The sequence below is a fragment of the Podarcis bocagei genome (assembly GCF_964188305.1).
Source record: "Podarcis bocagei genome assembly, chromosome: Z".
NCBI classification, from domain to species: domain Eukaryota; kingdom Metazoa; phylum Chordata; class Lepidosauria; order Squamata; family Lacertidae; genus Podarcis; species Podarcis bocagei.
In genome coordinates, this window is record NC_138140.1 from 10704967 (window position 1) to 10727750 (window position 22784).

General features: G+C 41.4%; 1 protein-coding gene across 1 annotated transcript in view; it reads right to left on the minus strand.

The window, feature by feature from the left end:
- Positions 1 to 1462: 1462 nt before the first annotated feature.
- Positions 1463 to 22784, minus strand: part of RAB14 (RAB14, member RAS oncogene family) — a 39946-nt gene continuing 18624 nt past the window's right edge. The window contains exons 2-8 of the mRNA XM_081179960.1: positions 19283 to 19341; positions 15190 to 15243; positions 14203 to 14380; positions 12474 to 12540; positions 7128 to 7215; positions 6856 to 6886; positions 1463 to 3678 (exon numbers count right to left, since the gene is read on the minus strand). Coding sequence (XP_081036086.1) covers positions 3501 to 3678; positions 6856 to 6886; positions 7128 to 7215; positions 12474 to 12540; positions 14203 to 14380; positions 15190 to 15243; positions 19283 to 19334 — 648 coding nt within the window. The 5' untranslated portion in view covers positions 19335 to 19341 and the 3' untranslated portion in view covers positions 1463 to 3500. The remainder of the gene's footprint in view (positions 3679 to 6855; positions 6887 to 7127; positions 7216 to 12473; positions 12541 to 14202; positions 14381 to 15189; positions 15244 to 19282; positions 19342 to 22784) is intronic.

The following is a 22784-nucleotide window of genomic DNA, read 5'->3' on the forward strand; positions in this document are numbered from 1 at the left end:
GTATTTAAAGTATGGGGATTGTCTCCATCTACCTACTTAGAAGATGCAGGGTCATGTGACGTAACTTTTATACAGACTGGCTGTCTCACCTCACTTCCCCTCCTCACCCCCCCAACAGAGCTTTTTCTCAGTTTACGCACATAAGTTTTGTCTCAGCTCTTAATTCTGTTGCAGTTTACCTCAAATAGTACTTTATTCTAATTCCTGCTTAAACTCTTAAAATAAAAAGTAACTTTCTCCTCTATTTCTCTTTTTCCACTCCCATTCTGTGATCCAGGACTGCAGTGGATTCTGCCACAGCAAATGGCTGTTGTCCATTTGAGCTACTGTGGAAAACTAGCATAAACTTTATTAACATAACAGAAGCTGACGTTTGTTCACTAGGGGTTGTTCTAAGTTGACTCATTGGAAGTAACATGACGTTACTTAGGTTTACTAATTTCAGTGGTGCCTCCCATTTGAATAAAAGGGTGAAATACAAAACAACCCTTAGCTATTTTTTACTGGTCTGAATGTTGAGATCCACCACGCATACTTGAAACTTAAGCAATGCTGCACTTACAAAAATGAAGTGAGCCCCCTTTACCCTTTAATAATAAAACGTGCTTTTCAAGATCAGTTTTTCTTCCATCAAACTGATTATGCAACTTCACAATTCTTCAGTGATATTCTCCAATGAACTTTAATGATTAAGACTGACGAGATCCAAGAGCAAGTAGAACCAGAAAGTTCAAAAGCAAAGCTCAAGAGGGAGAACTGTACTTTCCACCATTCCAAATCTAGGGCTAGGTAATGCTGCATTGGGTGGGATTTTCAACACCATTCCACCATGTGTGAGGATTGCCCCTGTTAAAATGGGAACTTGATTTTTTTCTAACAGTTGCCTCTATGTGGAGAGCCTACCTTTCAGCCAAGATTAATCCACAGAAATGTACATTTGTGATAAATGAGTGTTTTCTAGCAGCCTTTCTGGTTGTTGCCTGTTTATAGCAATAAGGTTTTAGGCTCTTCCCTACAGGAGGTTTAGATAAAAAAGATCTGCAACTAGACTTGAGGACTGGTTGATGGTGAAGCAGCACATCTGTTGGTCTTAACATTCCGTGCTTTAACTAAGTGTTCTGCAAAAGGATTTAAAGTCTAAAGGCAAGCATGCTGATTGTGCTTCAGCTACATAGGCATGTAGCAGCTCACCTAGAATGATGGCGGGGTTTTTTGCTTTCACACTACCATAAATATTCATAGAGAGCAGGCTAGGGAGGATTAAGTTTGATACATTATACAATAAAGCCATCTATCACCTTCGGTGACAAATATTACACGGGTCTAGAACCTTCACACATGGAATAATATAGCAAAACTACAACTGTGGTCTAGTGGGTTCATATAAAAAGGGATACTTGCTTCATGTGACCCACAATCCACACCCTCTTGAGTGCACATTTTCAAAGAACGACCACTGTCATTATCTAGATACAGGTACTTTATTTACAAATATTTAGATAATAGCATTGTTACAATAAATGAGTACAGCAGCCCAAATAAGTCCTGTCACAGAAACAAAGACCTACTGTAACTTATAATTTGGAGGATATGGGGGGGGGGGGTATTGCACCACCAACAAGCTGCAGAAAGTGATTGCCTTTGCCCAAACTTAAAATTGTATATCAACTGGTCATGGTCCCCGGGCAAAAACCCCACATGGTGCAATCCAAGCTGCATCTTTTGTAATACCCATCTATTTTAAGAATCTTAGGTTGGGGGAGAGAAACCTATCCAGAGCCAAACAAAAAGGAAACACACAAAGGGACAGTGTACACATTATCCAAACACTTAAATCATCTGCACATTCCAGTTTTGGCTTTTATTTAACATTGACTGTACAGTATGCTGGTTATCACCCTTTGCTTTTACATAGTTGAACATGGCCTTGCTTAGTGTCTTTACAGGGCTAAAAACAAAAAAAACCCTATGCTATATTTGAAGCATTGCAGTCAATATAGTGAAACATAGTGAAACATAGTGAAGCCCAATCAAGCTTAACCCATTTGTTGCCCTCTTTTTATTTTAAACAGCAGGTTGTTATGGAAGAGTTACAGTACAGTTGAGATTGTTTACATATGTGGTGGCTCCAACCCAAGTAGAGAGACAGGTCTGCATATACACAATTGCTCTGAATTACTTCTCTCAAAGTTCTTTGCAACCACAGCATGGAGGAAGAACTGAGGAGGAGCAGAAATTAAGCCTATGTCAACTGTAGTGTCAAATGCCACGGTATGGTTCAAAATCCCTAGAGTGTAAAATGCTTGACAGTCCAGTTGAGAATATATCTTTTCATAAAAGTGTAAGGTGTCCAACAGCCCATCCTTCCTATACAATAAGGCAGGAAATGAAGCTGGATTAATGCAAAAAGTCTTCCCAAAGAGAGAGGAAAAGTATATTAGCACACCAGCAATTGCACAAGACCAGGAATATTAAACAAAAGCAGCAATAGGCTGACGACAGTGCCAAGATAGGACAGATACTATTACACTGGGGTAGGTGTTCTTTTGCACTGTGTCAGGAACCAGCTTCCTAAGCACAACCTCCAAATGCCAACACCACGGAATCAAGCCAATGGTCAGTGAACTGCAGTTACTAAAGCTGGGGGTGATGTGGTCATTATTAGGTTGAACTGTACAGACCAATATATTACCTATTCTAGTGCCAGTAAATCAGTTTGTTTTTATTTCATTAAGATCATATACACAGAATGTACTTTTAAAAGTGTTAGCTCTGTTCCTTCAAAATTTATACATATTTACGTTCTGTTAACAAGGGCCACAAAAGGTAAAAATGGTAAGGAGAAGGAAGAGGTGGGTGGCATCAAGCTACAGAGCACAAGCACAAGATAAGATACTTGCCATGTGGGAGGCCAAGATGGATGAAGGCTAACACTCCTGCAATGAGTGCTCCCACGCCGCCGCCACCACCACCACCAACTGCATAATAGGGAATCCTTCCCACTAAAAAAGGAATCTTATGCAGGATTCCACTCTAATCATGTAGGTTGTTTCACAGCAAATCAACTTTTTTTTGTTACTAAAAAGGACAGATCCAGACCACTTGCAGACTGCGAGGAAAGGCTGAAGCTAGTAAAGTTAAATTTTACAAGAGACAAAGCCCTGCAGAAAGAGAAAGAATAATAATAAAAATCATGAGGTCCAACCATCAGTGCTCTGTTTTGTAAATCATGTATTGGTGACACCTATTCACAAGGACTAGGGTGGGGGGAGACTTCTAGATTTACCATGCAGGGAGAGGGTATGACTCTACTTGCCTTTGATAACCTGATTACATCTAAGTTTCTCTTATTTATTTTTTAGCAGTTTAGTGCTGTGTTAAACTGTTGCCTCAGGAGTTTTAATTAAACCCAGTAAGATGGACAGAGGAAACTGAAGCAGCCAAAAGCACTGCTCCTAACAGAGGTGAAAGGTCAGAAACAGAGCCGAGAAGTGAGGTCACTAGCAGCCACAGCCTTCTCTCTGCGGCTGGGGTTCACTGGTTAGTCGGCCACCCTGTGGAGCTGAAGGCTTATGTTGTACACCAGATTCTGCAGCATTTAGATCCAGGCTCCCGTCTTGGATGTTCTGATAGATTTTCTTGGCAGCCTCTAGGAATGCATCCTCAACATTCTCTCCTCTGATAAAAGGGAAAGCAGCAATATTAACTTAGAATATATATAGAAAGCCTGTTGCACAAAGAATTTCACATACCCACCATTAACTATCCAGGAGCAATGTAGCACAGAGCTTCTACCATTGTTTCCATTCATATTTCATAGGTATTAAGGCTGCACAACCCATCTATTTTAGCCGCCACCGCTATGGAAACATCAACAGAACATCTTGCAATGGCCATTTTCTGTGCTTCAGATATTCTGCATCAGCAGCCCTAGTGTCTTCATAGCACACATCAGGATGGTGTGGATTCCTGCACGCCTTCCTGCCACATGTCCCAACTAACCCCAGATTACTCTTCTCACTTTTACATGGGGCAAGGAAAGCAGATGCAAGAGGATTCTCAGTTGGTACATCCCACTTCAGATTAATGGAGCCAGCTGAGGATGCCCTGCCTGAAGGACCCCCAACTCCTGTAGTCAATGTTGCTTTTTACATCTGTTCCATGGAGCACTTCAATTCCACCATGCACTACCTTGCTTTAGAGCAAGAATTTCTAGTTCATAGGGCAGAAATTCCTGAAAAGTTCATGAGTCTATGATCCCAAAACATCAAATGATTGATAAATTATGTTTAACTTAATGGAGCAAATTGCAGTGCAACTATGGCTCACACACTCCTTCCCTCCTCTGGCACAGCCACAGGGAGATTTGAAAGCCTCCTTTTAAAAAAGTAAACCTCAGTTTTAGCATGGCACCCAAACTCTAAACTGCAATTAAGATTAACTATTCCCTGTTTGAAACAAACATGGTTTGAAGATGGTTTGTTTCAATAAAGTGCAGTTAAATTAAAGCAGTTTACTTGATACAAAGACAAACGAAAGTTAAAAACCTGAAACAAAAACTTCCACTCTCTTCCTCGAGGCCATGCCAAAAGAGGAATGTGTGAGTCCAAAGCTCACTCTACCTCCTTCCCATCATGATAAACCATGGTTTTTTGTGACATCTGAACACAGCTGTTATATTATCTTTTTTGAATTGCTGTGGTTGGCAACAGCAGGGTTGGGGTTAGGTCAGTGTGGACATTCTCAGTCAAACCCCTGAAGATGCCAGAATTGCTTCTTACTGTCAACAAGGAACAGAAAACAGATTCCTCTTGTTTCCCCAACACCAAAGCCACCTTATGGGGCTTAGCTAAGCTTCTATGCCCTCACTATAATGTATATTAGTACAGTGGTACCTCAGGTTAAGTACTTAATTCATTCTGGAGGTCCATAACCTGTTCTTAACCTGAAGCACCACTTTAGCTAATGGGGCCTTCCGCTGCCGCTGCACAATTTCTGTTCTCATCCTGAAGCAAAGTTCTTTTTTTCCATTTTTTTAAATTGATTTTTCCAAGAGAAAATAAAAAGAACTAGCACACAAATAAGCAGAAAAAGATAGGACACAAAGAAAGAATAACAAAGAAAAGAAAAAGAAAAAAATGCACAAAATTGTAAGTTTTACATCAACAATTTTACATAACCATCCCTTTCGAGACTTCCTTCAGCTTGTCCGTAAATCATTCGTAGTGATAATTAAGGTTACGCATTTCCTAGCTTATATTGTCGTTATACATTTCTCTGTCTCCTATTTTCTTTGTACAATAACTCTTAGTCTTTCACAGTGCGTCTCTGAATCCCATTAGCGTTGTTTGTCCCTCACTAATATATTCCAGATAGTCTACATACTTTCCCCAATCCTTGATGAACTTTTGGTCTCTTATATACCTGACTTTTCCTGTCAATTTATCCAGCTCCGCGTAGTCTAACAACTTTGATCTCCACTCCTCCACCGTTGGTATTTCCTGCTGTTTCCACTTCTGGGCTAATATTACCCTTGCTGCTGTGACTGCATAGTATACTAATCTACAATCCTTCTTTTTTATCTCGTGCCCTAATATCCCTAGTAAGAAGATTTCTGGTTTCTTTGTAAACGTATATTTTAGGATCTTCTTTAGTTCAATGTATATTTTTTCCCAAAACTGTTTCACTTTTCCACACTCCCACCACATGTGGTAAAAGGAGCCCTCTTTGTCATTGCATTTCCAGCACTTATTATTCACCTTATACATTTTCGATAGTTTCACAGGTGTTAAATACCACCTGTAGAACATCTTCATGACATTTTCCTTTATCGTTGTGCACGCCGTAAAGTTGAGCCCATCCTTCCAAAGTTTCTCCCAATCCTCAAATTGTATACTATGACCTACATCCCTAGCCCAGCGAATCATTACCGATTTGACTTCCTCATCCCCTAAATTCCAATCCAACAGCATCCTATACATTTTAGATATTATTTTCACCTCGTTGTTTATAATCTCCATCTGAAATTTGGAATCTTTGTCTGCATAGCCTCTTTCTTTGATATCTTTTCTAAGCATCTCATTAACCTGAAAGTGATGTAGCCAATCATATACATGCTCCTTAACTTGCTCATATGGTTTTACTTTCCATTTCCCATCTTCCTTGATTAGTAATTGACTATACGTTGCCCAATTGCTTCTCATATTGATAGTCTTCACGCTCATTGCTTCAAGAGGTGATAGCCAATGTGGTGTTTTACATTCTAGCAAATTTTTATACTTTTCCCATATTTCAATTAGTGGCCCTCTAAAAATGTGGTTTTCAAACCCCTTGTGTACTTTCCTTTTGTTCTGCCATAAGTAGGCATGCCAGCCGAATCTATTGTCGAAGCCCTCTAAGTCAAGTAGCTCCCTATTCACCAACTTTACCCAATCTTTTACCCAGCAAAGACATGATGTCTTTGCATCATGTCCTGAAGCAAAGTTCTTAACCCGAGGTACTATTTCTGGGTTAGCGGAGCCTGTAATCTGAAGCATATGTAACCTGAAGCGTATGTAACCCGAGGTACCACTGTATTCTAATGAGCAAAAGTCAGACATGTGACACTGATGAACACAGCAACTAATATAAGGAAGTAAACAGTTAATTAACAACTGAGTGAAGAATTACACTGGACAAAGGGGTAAGCAATACCTAATGCTTTTCCAGGAAAAGAGCAAGTAGTGACAGCAAGATTGGGAAGGTACCAAGGGGGTATAATTGCTCAAGCTACAGATCAAAGTACCCCTCAAAGCAGATTATGGATGAATCCACATAAGCAATTTTGGTTTCAAGAAATCAAGACTCAGTACTTACGTTTTAGCACTCGCTTCAAGAAACAGCAATCCTGTTTAGAAACAAAATACAACTTTAGCATAGGCAGGAATAGCAAGTGCCCCATACCAAACCTCACAGGTAAGAGTTCCCAAAGAACTCCAGGGTCAGTAGTTTGTATAACCAGATCTGTGAGTGAAACAACTCAGGCCCTGAATCGCTGAGGTCTCCCCGCTCCCCAAAACGGCTTCTGGGAGTTATCATGGCCTAGAATCCAACCTATACACTCACAGCACTGGAATAGCAACACCCACCATTCTCTTCAGCAAACTGTTTGGCTTCTTCATATGTCACATCCCTCTGCGCTTCCAGATCCGCTTTATTTCCTATAAGGATTATCACCTGCATCAGGAATAAGGCACAAAAAGATTGCTGATAAACTGGCAGTCCCTGTTGAAGGCAAGAGGTCAACAGCTGCATGCTAGTCCTACTCCCTAGGCTCCAGCATCCTGCAGCTGCCACTTTAGCCCTCCTGTGACACGCCCGAGTAGAGCTGGTAAAGATAATCCTTTTATGCAAGGCTATACAGATCAGGAAAACCAAAATCAAACCACCACCATCAGAAGAAGAGCAACAACTTGGAGCTGTTGGAGGAGCCTTAAGAAAATAACAAGATGGCTTTGCAATTCCTTAGTTGGAATTGTAATGGACTGAATGGGCCTTTGAAGAGAAGACAAGTATTTCATATTTTGAACAGAGAACAACTGGACTTGATATGTTTACAAGAAACTCACATAACCAGAGCCCACAGGAGATTACTCACAAATAAAAGGCTAGGACAAGAATTTATTTCATCAGACAATGTTAAGAAGAGAGGAGTGGTAATATATGTGAAGGAGAAATGGGCTCCAAAAATGATATTCAAAGATGAACAAGGGAGATATCTGGCTGTGGAGATACAAGTACAAGGAGAAAAATTTTTAGTTGTTGGAATTTATGCACCAAATGAAGGCAAATCTGACTTCTTTAAGAGACTTCATGAAACTTTGACGGACTATCTGGATTACAATATGATAATCATGGGAGACATGAATGGCGTGGTCTCCACTAATATGGACAAGGCACAAAGACTAACAGTCACTAAAGAAGGGAGACTCCCTAAGACTTTTTTCGAAATGACAGAAAACATGGACTTGATAGACATTTGGAGAACAAGGAACCCTCTGGAGAGAGAGGGAACCTTTTTCTCCCAAGCAATGATGACCTGGACCAGAATTGACCAAATCTGGGTTACTAGTGGACTGGCTCCAAAGATTAAGAAAGTGGAAATCTGCCCAAAAACTTGCTCCGACCATAACGCCGTGAAGATGGAGATGAAACCCACAATAACTGGTCAATTTAGATGGAGAATGAATGACACCCTCTTTCGAGATAAGGAGATTCTCACGAAGGCCCAAAAGACCCTAAAAGACTATTTTGAAATAAATTTGAGGACCGACGTGGAGAAAAGAGTGATCTGGGACGCAAGTAAAGCGGTTATGAGAGGATTTTTGATTCAACAAAATTCAATAAAGAGGAAAAAACAAAATGAGAAAAAAGAGAAGATCTTGGAAATGATAAAGGAAGGAGAGAGGAAATTAAGAACAAAACCAAAGTCTCAGGACATTTTAAGAGAGATCAAGTTATATCAAACTCAATATATGGAATTGATGAACCAAGAGATTGAATGGAAGATAAAGCAAATGAAGCAAAAGACTTTTGAATCAGCAAATAAATGTGGCAAACTTTTGGCATGGCAATTGAAGAAAAGGCAGAAACTAAATACAGTTACAAGCCTAGAGGTGGATGGAAAGAACATATCTAAACCCAATGAAATTAGAAATTGCTTTTTAAGTTACTTCAAAAAACTCTACACCCAAGGCCCGCAAAATGAAGAAGATATAGACAAATTCCTTGGAAGATATGGATTACAAAATATCTCTCAGCAAAGTAAGATGGACTTGAACCAGAGAATCTCAGAACAAGAGATAGAGGCTGCCATTCAGAATATGCAACTGGGCAAATCTCCGGGACCAGATGGACTGACTTCTAGATACTACAAATCGCTGAAGGAATGGCTGATTCAACCACTAAGAGAAGTTTGTAATGAGATTCTTGAGGGAAAAAGGGCACCTGAATCGTGGAAAGAGGCATATATTTCACTCATACCAAAGTCAGAGACTGAAAAGACCCAACTCAAGAACTACCGCCCAATATCACTCCTTAATGTGGATTACAAAATTTTTGCAGACATTTTGGCAAAAAGATTTAAAAGAGTTTTGATGGAGAAGATTCATAAAGACCAAGCAGGCTTTCTCCCTAAAAGACACCTAGCAGACAATGTAAGGAATGTAATAGACATCTTGGAAAAGCTGGAGGTGAATATAAACACTAAAGCAGTATTGATCTTTGTGGATGCGGAGAAAGCCTTTGATAACATCTCTTGGAGTTTTATGAGGAAGAATCTTCATGGGATGGGGGTAGGCCAGGGTTTTGAGAATGGTATGGCTGCAATATATTCTGAACAAAAAGCTAAACTGATTGTAAATAATGTTGTGACTGAGGAACTTAAGATAGAAAAAGGAACACGACAGGGGTGCCCAATTTCCCCATTACTTTTCATTTCGGTTCTGGAGGTGTTGCTGAATATGATAAGAAATGACCAGCAGGTCAAAGGTGTGCAGGTCGGAGCTAAACATTATAAGTTAAGAGCGTATGCAGATGACCTAGTATTGACTTTGCAAGAGCCAAACACTAGTACGAAAAGGGTCTTAGAAATAATACAACAATTTGGCCAGGTAGCTGGATTTAAGTTGAATAAGCAAAAAACTAAAGTTTTAGGGAAAAACCTAACAGATATGGAAAAGGAGAAATTTCAGGAGGAAACAGGTTTGACAGTGGTCAAGAAGGTGAAATACCTAGGGGTTTATTTAACACCTAAGAATGTCAATTTGTATAAGGACAATTATGAAAAATGTTGGTCAGAGATTAAAAAAGATTTAGAAATATGGTCAAATCTGAAACTGTCAATGTTAGGCCGAATTGCAGTAATTAAAATGAATGTATTGCCTAGAATGTTATTTTTGTTTCAGACCTTGCAGATTCTTGACAAGATGGAATGTTTTAAGAGGTGGCACAAAGACATTTCGAAATTTGTCTGGCAGGGCAAAAAGCCCCGAATTAAATTCAAAATACTGACTGACGCTAAAGAAAGAGGGGGTTTTGCCCTGCCGGACCTAAAATTGTACTATGAGGCAGCAGCTTTTTGCTGGCTGAAAGAATGGATGCTCCTCGAGAACACGGACATCTTGGATCTGGAAGGTTTCAATAATGCTTTTGGTTGGCATGCATATCTTTGGTATGACAAAGTTAACAGTACTTTTAAAAATCACATTGTTAGAAAAGCATTATTTAATGTTTGGATAAGATATAAAGACCTATTGGAAAATAAAACCCCTAGATGGGTGTCACCAGTGGAGGCTAAAGCAGTGAAGAAACTCAATATGGAGGTCGGATGGCCGAAGTATTGGGAAATCTTAGAACAGGATGGAGACAAGTTTAAACTACAAAGTCAGGAGAAATTGAAGCACAAAGTAGAAAATTGGTTTCAATATCGCCAAATAATGGAATTTTTTAAACAGGATAGGAAAATCGGTTTCCAGGTGGAGAAATCAAAACTAGAGACCGAATTGTTAGAACCCAATACTAAGAATTTATCTAGAATGTATAACTTGCTGTTGAAATGGAACACACAGGATGAAACAGTTAAATCGGCTATGATTAAGTGGGCGCAGGATGTTGGACACAACATTATGTCAGATGACTGGGAATGGTTATGGAACACCGGTATCAAATTTACGGCATGTAATGCCTTAAAGGAAAACATTATGAAAATGGTTTACAGGTGGTACATGACCCCAGTCAAACTGGCAAAAATCTACCATTTGCCCGATAATAAATGTTGGAAGTGTAAAGAGACTGAAGGTACTTTCTATCACCTTTGGTGGACATGCCCGAAGATAAAGGCCTTCTGGGAAATGATCTATAATGAAATGAAAAAGGTACTTAAATGTACATTTCCTAAAAAACCAGAGGCCTTTCTCTTGGGCATTGTCGGCCAATTGGTGACAAAGAAAGATAGAAATTTCTTTATGTATGCCACAACAGCAGCAAGAATACTCATCGCAAAGTATTGGAAGACACAAGATTTACCTACTCTGGAAGAATGGCAGATGAAAGTGATGGACTATATGACATTGGCTGAGATGACAGGCAGAATCCGTGACCAACGCAAAGAGACGGTGGAAGAAGAATGGAAAAAATTTAAAAGCTATCTTAAGGACTACTATAAACTGAATGAATGTTAAAATGTTGTGGTTGCCAGAAGCAATAGGGTACAGGGATACAAGGTTAGACAATAAAAGAGGACTAAGATGACAGAGATTAGAAAGTAACAATTGGGAGTTGCTAGTTCAAATATGGACATTGGGATGCAGAGAGGGGGGGTATGGGGAAGTCCAAGAAAAGAGGTTTATGAAAATATCTTTGAAACTATTCTGTATGTTTGTCATTTTTTGTGTTTGTTTGTTTTTCTTAAAAATGTTGTAAAACCAATAAAAATTTATTTAAAAAAAAAAAAAAGGAAAACCAAAATCAAATGCTGCCAGAACTTCAAGCGTGAATGTTAAGTGACACTTCAACTTCTTATTACTGCAGGGCCATTCAGATTCAAGAAAGGCTATTATGCAATAAAATAGTCACACTAATGAGGAAGTGAACCTAGCTAGCTAGAACTAACTTCTGTGGAGAACAGAACCAAATCAGGAACAGATGTATTCAAATCACTTGATGCTACACAGGGTGGAAGGAAACCAACTTCAACTGCAGAGATAGGGTGGTATTTAGCCTCAAAAAAAGAAAAAAGAAAAAAAGAACAACAAAAAACCCAAACCAAATCATATGTGTCTTTCTGTTAAAAAAATAATTTAGATCAAGTCTTACTGACTACAGTGGTGACTTAAATCGATTTGATTTAAATCATATCCACCCTGGTTGGCTCTTTCCAACTATTTTTCTTCCCTTCTCTCCTTAATGACTCTTGCCATTACCTTCACATTGTACTCCTTCTGGCAGCAATTATGTTCATTTATAATTTTGGGGAAATTATACTTCATAAGATGACAACCAGCAGCAGCTTATGCAACAGGGTGGCAATTTAGCCTTGTGTTCTGATTCCATGCTTTAGGACAAGGCCTTTTAATCAGAGCCACGACCTTCGCTTTAACAATTTAATCACTAGTAGCAAATTTAAAGCCAGTTCAGTGTGGATGAGCGTTAATGACACCCTTGATTTCAAACCAACCCCATTTTGATGTGTTGATGTAATGGGAAATAAAAAATAAAAGGTAGCTTTTCCTTTTGGCAAGTACTGTAGTAGTTTAAGTGGTAACTTTGTGTCTTTATCAACAAATTGCTACTTATCACACTCTCAACATCTCCCAAAGATATCAAAATAGGTCATATTTGTTTGATTTTAAATGTAAACAACGAAAAGGCAGATGTTCAAAGGGTGTTTGACAGCCCTACATTTAATGCAACCATTTTTAAACAGCCAAACTCACAGTATTTGGATTAGTTAGGTTTCTTGCATCTGTCAGCCAGCTGCTTAGATGGTTATACGTGCTTCTTCTGCAGAAGACAGAAAAGGCAAAACTAAGTACTTATAAGGTCACACCAGCATAATATGTCAGTTTATTTCCTATTACACTTTGAGGATGGTACTGGACACAACAGGAACATGTTACTTCCAATTTAGGCAATTGAACTGAGCTGTTAACAGAGATTCTTGCTTGTTTTTCATTTCCCTGATTTTCAACAGGAAATCTGTTAAGACAAAATGTTGCAAAAATCTCCTCTTAAAGAGCTATTGTCTGGAGGGTGGGGTCGGGGAGAACACTGATCTTGTGCGTCTGGGGAGCATACACATATGCAAGATACAGAAAGGTGAAGTATTGTTTGCTAGGGTTTGCAATGATCTGAAAAACCATTCTCTTCTCTTGTAGGATTAACCAATGTGCCTCATTCCCAAGCTTGCTCTGTATCATTTCCAAAATTAGAATAGTTAAACTTAGTTTAGAAACCTCTGGTTTCAATTCACCCTACTGTAAAGGCAGTAAAATATCAATCCCATAACTAGACTCCATAATTTATTTGTTTAGTAGCCCAACACAGAGCTGACAAATACTCCCAACTTCTTGCACTTAGCAACAGGCTTCATGTCCTATTTAAGATAGAGTAAAATAGGACTAAAATAGTCATATTTTTTCCATGGGGCACTCAGTTCAGTTCCATGACACCATACAGGAAGCTAGATGCACAGGAGATAGTGATGTATTCCCAAAAACAGATGCTCCTGATGAGCCAATGTGTCTCTGTCCCACTTACTAGCAAAGAACCTTTGGCAAGCTACCAAAGCCCAGAAACTCAACAACCCCAGATACTTGACTTTTAAGAATACTGCTCTTCCTTCTCCAGACTGTTGTTCCTGGGCATGGCCAAAAAAGAGAGAGGTGTTTACAGGTATTACATAACATTAAGGGCTAAGAAAGGAGCAGCTGTTAAAGCCGCAACCTTGGCTAAAGTTCCTCTTAAAATCAAGACAATGACTTGACACTTATATCATCCTGAAAAGATGTAATTAGGTTTGTTTGTTTTTCTAAAAAGTGACCACGCTTTAAAAACCTGTTTTGAGTCACATGCCCCTTACAGAAATATCAGCAAAAACAAACAAACAAACAAACAAAACCTTGGTGTATTGTGTTCATAAAGTCGGCAGAAAAGGCCATTCTACCACCAGCACCTTTCTCCTGCAGTACTAGAACTTGGGGTCACCTAAAGCAACAAACAGTAGATTCTGGACAGACCAAGAGAATAAATACCCTACTTTGTGCATAGCTAACCTCTGGAATTCACTTCCATAAAATGTAGTGACTGCTGCTAGTTTTGAAATGAATTAGCTAAATTTATGGAAGCAGGTCTTTCACAGTTGAGATGGCACCTTCATGTCCAGAGCCGAAATTCCTGGGATTCTGGGGAATATTGCTGGGGCAATAATGACAGAGAGCCACTGTGTTCATGACCTGCCTGCGGGCTTCCCAGAGACATCTGACTGGCCGTTTTTTGAGAGCAAAGTTATTGATGAGAAGGAGCCCCCAACTGATCCAGGAGTGTCATTCTTGTCCTACTAAGAGCTAGGAAAGTAGTAAGTTTAACCTCAGCAGCTGCTGTATGACTGCTGTAGGTAACATAAGAGTGTACTAAGGGTGTCTATAGCACAAGAAGGCCTCTTACCTAGTAATATCGTAGACCATAAGAGCGCCTGCTGCTCCTCTGTAGTAGCTCCGTGTGACAGCCCTGAATCTCTCCTGTCCTGCTGTATCCCAGATCTGCAGCTTAATTTTTTGGCCACTAACTTCAATTATTCTTGTACCAAACTCAACACCAATTGTATGGGGACAATCTGCCATAACTGTTGCCAAAAAGGAGAGAGAGAGACAGAGAGAGAGTCAGGCGACCAGTACTTCCATTTAGAGCTCTCAATAGCAACACTGAGCATGTGCATGTAAAACTGAAAACCTGCTTAATATCAACTTCAGATTTCATCTCACCCATCCCAACAAAAAGAAAAAGGAAGGAAATCTAACTGCTGTCAAAGTTCTGTACTTCATTAACATTTTTTATCTTTTTTCTATATAACACTATCCCATCCCCAAGCTGTTCAGGTTCATTTTCTCATCAGGAATGAGAAAAAGACAACTGTCCTGCCAAAGACCACACTAGCTCTTGACCTCTGTTATTTGTTTTGTTCTTAAACAAATTTAAGGTATGCCTTATTTTTAAAAATCCTGGTCAAAGATAGATAGCTGGACTTTAAGGGCTCTAGTAACTTACAGTCCAGTTAAAACCTACGCCTAAGCTGGGAAAAGTAATAGTGGACCTAACTGCTGACCAGGCAGTCAATCTTAAGTAAAGCAGCACAAGGCACATAAGGGAGTCATGTGGCCTCAAGGGAATGTAGAAGCTTTGTCAACCCATGATGATCTTCCAACCCCAGTTAAGACAGAGACTGAAAATAGTGTCCAACTGTAATAGTGGCAGATTAAACAATTTTGCTAAGTGTCTTTGCCTCAGCCATGTTGGACCACTCTCACAAATAGAGCCAGGCAGATCAAAGACACAAGAAAAGCCCAAATCAACTTGTGCAAGGAGGAGAGAGAAGAGGCATGCTGTGGATTACCATCTAAAATCACTTGAAGGTCAATATGTGAAGAGACTTACATTTCTTTTCTGTAAACTGGTGGAGCAAGCAAGACTTTCCTACACCCATGTCCCCTACGGGACAGGGCGGAGGGAGGGGGGAGAAAAGAAAGAAACAAGTCTTAGTAACAAGCCATGTACTATTATCACTGTGCTTGAAACTTAGCATCACAGAAGATGACTGTGCAATAATGTGTCATTCACACAGGGCTGGCCCAAAACATTTTGGCACCTGAGGCTCACCTAAACATGCATCCTCCCGACTGCCTTACTAGGACATTTTCCACATGGGTATAGCGCGTTTGTACAACACCAAGCACTCACCAGCCCTCAGGCAGCTTGATCAATGGTCAGGGATGATATGACACTGAACAGCCAGTGTGATATAGTGGCCAGAGTGATGGACTAGGTCCTGGGAGAGCAGAATTCAAACCCCCACTCAGACATGAAGCTCAATGGGTGGCCTTGGGCCTGTCTCTCTCTCTTCTCTCCGTCTCCTCCTCCCCCACCCCTAAACCTACTTCACAGGACAGTTGTGAGGATTATATGAGGAGAATCTGTGTATACCACCTTGAGCTCATGGGATAAAAAGGTGAAGCATAAATCCAATAAATACTGTACTGAATGTGCCACTGAATCTAATGTGCGTCCTAAACGTAATTTGGCAAAAAAATGTGTGCATTAGACTCAAGTAAATATTGCCCAGCCCTACTGACCACCAAAACTATCTTGAATTGCAGGGAGGGGGTGCCTACTTTTTTACAGCCCTCATCCTGCCACCCCTGTGAATCAGAGGCTCCTTCACCGCCTGGGCACGCTGAGGACTAGCCATGTGGCTGGCGCGCTCTCCTGCCGGCCACCTTACCTGCCCAGAAGCCCGCCTTCTCTTCCTCCTCCTCTGCTTCTCCATCACCAACCACAGCCTGGACCCCTCAGGAAACCACACAGCAAAGTCACCCTGCCCTGCCCAGTGGGATTCACTGCAGCCTCCTGCGCAACAGCGTCCACCTCCGCTTCCCTCCGACAGAGGAAGCTGCCAGGCTGACTCAGCTGATCCCGCAGCAAGGCCCTGGAGTGTGGCAGCGCAAAGCAGGAGAGCAAGCATGCACCAAGAAAACAGGCCCCACAGTGCCAGCTCGCCTTTCTCTCTCTCTCGCAGTGTGGAAGTGCTGGGCCCCGCCTGTGTAGAGGAGCTGAGGCAGGTGGGAACCACGCTTTGGCTCGGCTCGCTGACAAAAAGGGTATGGGGGGCTTTTCCCTCATGGCACTTTCACTGAGGGAGAGAGGGGTTTGCTTATTATCCCCCTCTGCCTTGCTTTAGGGTGCTCAATAGAAACCTCCCCAGGAGCTGAGGAAAACAGTAACAGTTATTTCCCATCCCCACACACTTTAGATAACTCAGTGGGTTACACAGCCCACTTAACTGCGGAGAAAGTACCAGACCTACTTCTGAGTAGGTAAATCAGGATCAGCACTATGCACTGTTGTATTTACTTGAGTCTAATGCACCATCGAATCTAATGCACATCCTAATTTTCACAGTGTAATTTGGCAAAGGTATGCTTTAGACTCGAGTAAATATGTAGCCCAGCAACATTTGAAATATGCAATCCAATGGAGGCAGCAACCAAGGCAAAAATTAAGGGAATGGGCTGGAGGGGTGGGCAGAGGAAAGTCAAGTGAGTGTAGAAATGGGTGGGTAAGGAAGGAGGAGGAGGAAGAGGATGCGGCAAGGAGGAAGACACTGCTCCACAAGGTGGGTCCTCATTGTCGCTGTGTAATGCAGCGGCAATAACAGAGCAGTAGCTTGCTGATCTCCAGGTGCTCAGTGAACAGGCTAGCTGCTCTCATACATAAGTTATGAAAGTAGCAAGCCTGTTCGCCACGGCCATCCAGAAAAGGGTGGCACTTGGAAGAGGAAGCGGACGAAGAGAAGCCCCTGCCTTGCTGCCACTTTACACAGCAACTATGGCAACCCCACCATGTAAAAAGCAGCAGCAGGGCAGTGGCTGTGGCTGTGACTCTTCAAAACCACTTCTCTCAAGTGCCATCCAAGGCAGGTGCCTCACCTCACATTATTGAAGGGCCAGCTCTGTGTTCTACAGTCTACTGGTGAATAATCTCTGTGCACCAGTTGCTTGTAACACTTCACGAGTAAGAATTATAAAAGTAAATTTTAAAAAAATGAAACTGAAAGCACTGCTACAGCACTGCAACAGACAGCACTAGAACTATTAACCTCAGCATCTAGTGCAAATGTTTCTCCCCTCCATTCCCTCCACGTTTTAGAAGACAGAGGATTTTTTTTATTATCCTGCACTTCCTCCAAAGAGTTCAAGGTTATGAACACTCATCCATTTTCATCCTGACTGCCACTCTGCTGTCAGAGTTGAGTTGAAGAGGGAGAAACCCAGAGCCACACAGAGAGCTTACAACCAGGCAGGGAGCTGAACCTAGGCCTCTCCCAAGTCTAAGACTGGCTTGTTAAACATTAATACAAGATCAGCTACTTTCAGAATAGCAGCGAGTAGTCCAACAACTAGTACACAGACACTTTAGTTCTTCCTCACTCAGAAGTAACCTAAGCCATGTCTAACATGAGGAATGCGCAAAATATTTAAGGCTTGGTGTAAACAGCACATAAGCCATGTTGCAAGTTTAGGGCCCAATGACCTATACAATGTCAACTATAAACTCTCCCCTGCTTTATACCACCATATGACTATTTGTAGGCCAGTGGGTCATTGTGTGCCAAGCACTGAGCAAATCACAGCACAACAGCCACCGCAACTAAATTAAAGGAAATGGTTTGGAGTAACCATCTCAGTCTCCACTTCATGACCATCAAGCACGAAGTTTTACAGGTGCTTTTACAGGTGCACAGTGAGAAAAAGCTTTGTGCAACGGGAATTCCTTGCCCAACATGGCATACCCCCAAATGAAGTTTCCAGTGAGCTTTGCAGAGGCTGAATAGCTAACAGTCCTGCAGGCTAAGCCCCTCAGAGCAGTTTAAAACAACCAACCACAGCCATGAACTTAGTATTGCTTAACTCTGTATCTTTGAAGGCGGCTGTCATTAACTGAAATACGCTGGGCATTTCATAGTTAACTGGTTGCCAGTTAATTTCAGGGCCCAATTCAAGGTGCTCACATTGGTGTTTAAATGACTTCACCGCAAACGCCTGAAAGACCAACCCCTTTCCAATAGATCCTCTTGGGTGTTAAGCTAGGCACAGAGGGCCTTCTTGGTAGCTCTACCATCCTCAGAAGTGTGGGGAGTAGTGGCCCACGGCAGGCTTTTTCTGTGTCTGCCCCAAAATTGAGGAATTCCCTCCAAGTAAAAGCACATCCAGGACCATCATGATACAGGTTCGGCCATATGCTAGCAGATGTCTTTACCCTGGCGTTGACATCATAGACATCATTTTTAGGACTTGTCCTATTTTTCTAATTCGAAATTGTTTCAACCAATTGTAATAATCTATTTTTACATTGTTGTAACCCGCCCTGATGGTGAAGGATCAGTGAGAAATCAAATCAATAATAGCAATATATTTATTATCATTGTTACTTGTCCTGGAATCCAATGCGGGTTGGAAATTTTCTTCACAAATGCTTTGTTTCATAAGGACTATCATTTGATTTCCACTCCACACACCACCACCCCCCCAGTGCAGCTGAGACTTCGTTCTTCCTTCAATCAGCAAGACAGTTATACCAAGAGCATATCAACAATTCAAAACAATTTTTAAAGGAAATACAAAGGTAATAAAAATTTCAACAATCCAGTAAGTATTACAACAGATATTTCAAAGTAAAAAATACAAAATTCATACAAGGAGGAAATTTTTTAAAGCAACAAAAGACGACTGAGCTGCTTCCATTTTTAAGCAAAGGTTAAGAGCTACAGTTTTCTTATCTGTAGTTCTAAATAGATATAGCACTTCTTTTCATACTGCCTCCTTAGCTGCTCTTTTGAAAAGGAAGTACATAGAGATTACTGGCCTATCAGAACACCAAAGCATGCTAACAGTAGTTCAACCCTCTAACAAAAACTTACCCACCAAGTAAAACAAATGATACATACAAAGACCTGGTTTATATTTATACTTACCAATAATGATGTACTTAAAGATGTAGGAATAGTTGTAAGGTGCAGTTGCCATGGTGGCACTAGAAAAAAAAGAGAGAGGATGTTATCACATACTATGTCAGTGGTTCCCAATTAGCTAATTACTGAGGACCCCGTATTTTTCAAAAGTCAAGCCACAGACAATCTACTTTTGATGATTCTGATAACTCTATGGTAGTTACCTCTGCAAAGCAGTGTTTTCAACAAAATGTGTAGTAGCCCCTAATAAGCAAAGGATTTTAGGTATACTAAAAAACAGACTAGGGCCAAGCGATGTCTGGTTTTCATTATTATTATATATCAGCAGCTAAACATCACAATATTCCAAAATATCACAATGTCTGAAATTGGAGATCAGGCACAGGGATGAGAGGAGAAGTCATGGGGATCAGATGGTAGAGCTGGGGAATATCAGCTTTTCAAAACTGCGGTGTATCGCCAGCCAAACAGTTTGGCGATATACCACAATGCTGAAAAAACAATATGCACTGGCCTCTACCTGCAAGACACCAGGTGAAACTTCCTCAGCTCTCACCTCAAGAGCTGAGGCAGTTTCACCCAGGCTCACGGCCTGGAACAATGCAGCTTGTTTGCGCTGCTCAGGCGGGGGGGGGAGGGAACGCCCCCCCCCAAGCTGAGACAGCCCTGCAGCTTCGGGGCTCCTTTAACTGCTCACTGCAGAGAGCAGCAACTGTGCTCCCCTCAGGTGAGCAGTTTCACAGAGCTGCCAACTTGTGGGAACCAGCAACGGGCTGGGGGCTCCTTAAATGTGTGACTGAGGCAAGGGCAGCTGAACATTCTTCAGTCTAGCAGTTTAAAGATGCAGAGGGAGGAACAAGCTGTATTGGTGCCTCACCAATACAGCTTGTTTCACCCTCTCCATCATATGAGTGGGATGGCGGGTTCACACAGTGATCTATTGCTGGTAAAACCGCTGCTGCTCCTAAGTCCCTCTGCTAGAGCGCCTGCTGGAGGAAGGAACTTTGGGCTCCCGCCAGCAGACGCTGCTAGCAGAGGGACTCAGGAGCAGTAGCAGTTTCACCAGCGATATACCAATGAGTAAAGCAGACATCGCAGTCTGCTCCTCGGTCCTGGGCAAGGCACGACGACTTTTGCCACAGAGCCAGGCTCTGATGAAGGAGCCTGCAGTGGGATGCCTGTTTGCGCCCCCTCTCAAAATTGTGTCTGGAACCATGGACTCCACAGATCCCCCACACTGCATCTCTGTGATCAGCTGCCCTGTTTTCCCTCAGCGTGGGGAAAGGCAGCTCAGATCAGCAGTGTTATCGGCTAAGATCCTCGTGCAATATGGGCAGTGCCTTGAAATCAGTTGCTCTGCTCTCCCTCGTGCAAGGAGCGATATATTGCTGTGTATTGCCAGATCAAAATCACTACTGCGGTCTGATTTCAAAACAGCTTTTGGTCAATATATTGCAAAATCACACAGTGGTAAAACAGACCATAAAATTTGTGATATTACCATGCAAAAATGACAAAAAAATTGGTTGGAGGAGAGGCAAGGGATGTGGCCACGGACCTCTTGGATGTATTCTGCAGACTACCAGGGGTCCCCGGACCCCTAATTGGGAACCACTGCACTAAGCCATTACCACCAATTCCCAAATTACAGTGGTACCTCGGGTTAAGTACTTAATTTGTTCCGAAGGTCTGTTCTTAACCTGAAACTGTTCTTAACCTGAAGCACCACTTTAGCTAATGGGGCCTCCAGCTGCCACCGCACCGCCGGAGCACAATTTCTGTTCTCATCCTGAAGAAAAGTTCTTAACCCGAGGTACTATTTCTGAGTTAGCGGAGTCTGTAACATGAAGCATATGTAACCCGAGGTACCACTGTATATGTTTAATAGTGCAGTAGACTTAAGGTAAAGAACTACAAAATCTCAAGGTGACCGAATCCAGTTCTGCTCACATATGTTCCTAGATAAAGTTTCAAACACAGATTACAAGAGTTTGAACTTAAAAGTCATTTTTACTCCTAAAATGCTGAAGTATTTTCTCTGATTACCATACTCATAGCCTTCCATAAATGTTATCACAAGTAGAGGAATGGGGGAATTTTGGCCATCCAGATGTCATTGGACTATAAAAGTCCCATCATTCCTGACCACTGTCAATGCAGTGTGGGGTTGATGGAAGACGAAGTCCAACAACATCTATAGCATCCCAGGTTCCCCATCCCTGCTCAAATCCAGCACAAATAATCCGCAAGTGGTGCTGATGGAGAGCATATTAACTTCTTGCAAAAGCCAAAGTTGCAAGGGGCACTTGGGATCCACAGTTGTGAGGTAACCCCTTTGGGGAAAAAACACTAACAGTGCAACACTTCTTTATTCTGAACAGTTAAAGCTTCTGAACAATCAGTAACAGCCCCAGCAATACTATAGCACTCAATGCTTTGAAGACCCAGGCTGCACAGAAGGTAACAAGGACATGAGCAGTCACTCAACACAGCCTGCTAGCATCTGCCTATCAGAGACAGGATGAACAGTCACATCCAAGCTGGAATGATATTTTGCAGACAAAAATGGTAGACACTTTCTCTGTCGCCACTGCTCCATCTTCCATTTCCAAGAAGCAAACCTCGGGTCAACCACAGTGATGGCACAGACTTCCACCACCACTGTTCTTTCCAAACAAAAGGTGATCTGCCCTGTTCTGCACATTATTTTTAAAAGAGTTGATCCACAGCATAGATGCTGCACTCTACATTTTACTCCAGTCTAGACTCTACTCTGCACATTTAGTATTTGGCCTGTATCAACTGTAGCAGCCTTGCAAATAATCCATAACATTTACTAGCTTGATCATCTAAATATCTCTATTGTAGGCACTTATAAACTACATGAGAGATCAACTTTTTCAAAAGCTTCTCACAGTCCAGCCACATGGAAGCAACTTTTAACACCACAGGCAACCAAATAAACAGCTATTTTACAAGGCACTATATCCCTTAACAGTAGCCAACTAAAATTATAATAGCTGCCTATAGACTTATTTAGACTGCTAACAGAGTCACGCAGCTTCACTACCAAGATAGCTACAGACCTAACATAGCTGCCCCTAACATACCTTTTACTCATGGGTAGCTAAACATCTTCTGGCTTTGCTTAGCCTATTACAAACTTTTCTTCATTGAAGTATTCCCTAGTCTCCTTTTAGAGAGGAAAGGAACACCTGAGAATTCATTATTTTAAACACCCACAGAGAGGTTACTTGAATCAGAGAGCTTACTGGATGCTCTTTCTAACTGGTTCTTTTTGTAAACTGAATCTATTTATCTACTTAGCCACAAATAGCCTCTCTGTACAAAATTTATATTTAAGGATTCCTTCAAAAAGCCATAGTAGATTATCAGGACTAACTAGACTATCCCAGTGTAGCAACCAAGGAGTTGTATCCAACTAAGTACTACTACTCACTTGTCCCTCACATACAGAAGGATAAGGGAACTATTTCCACAAAGA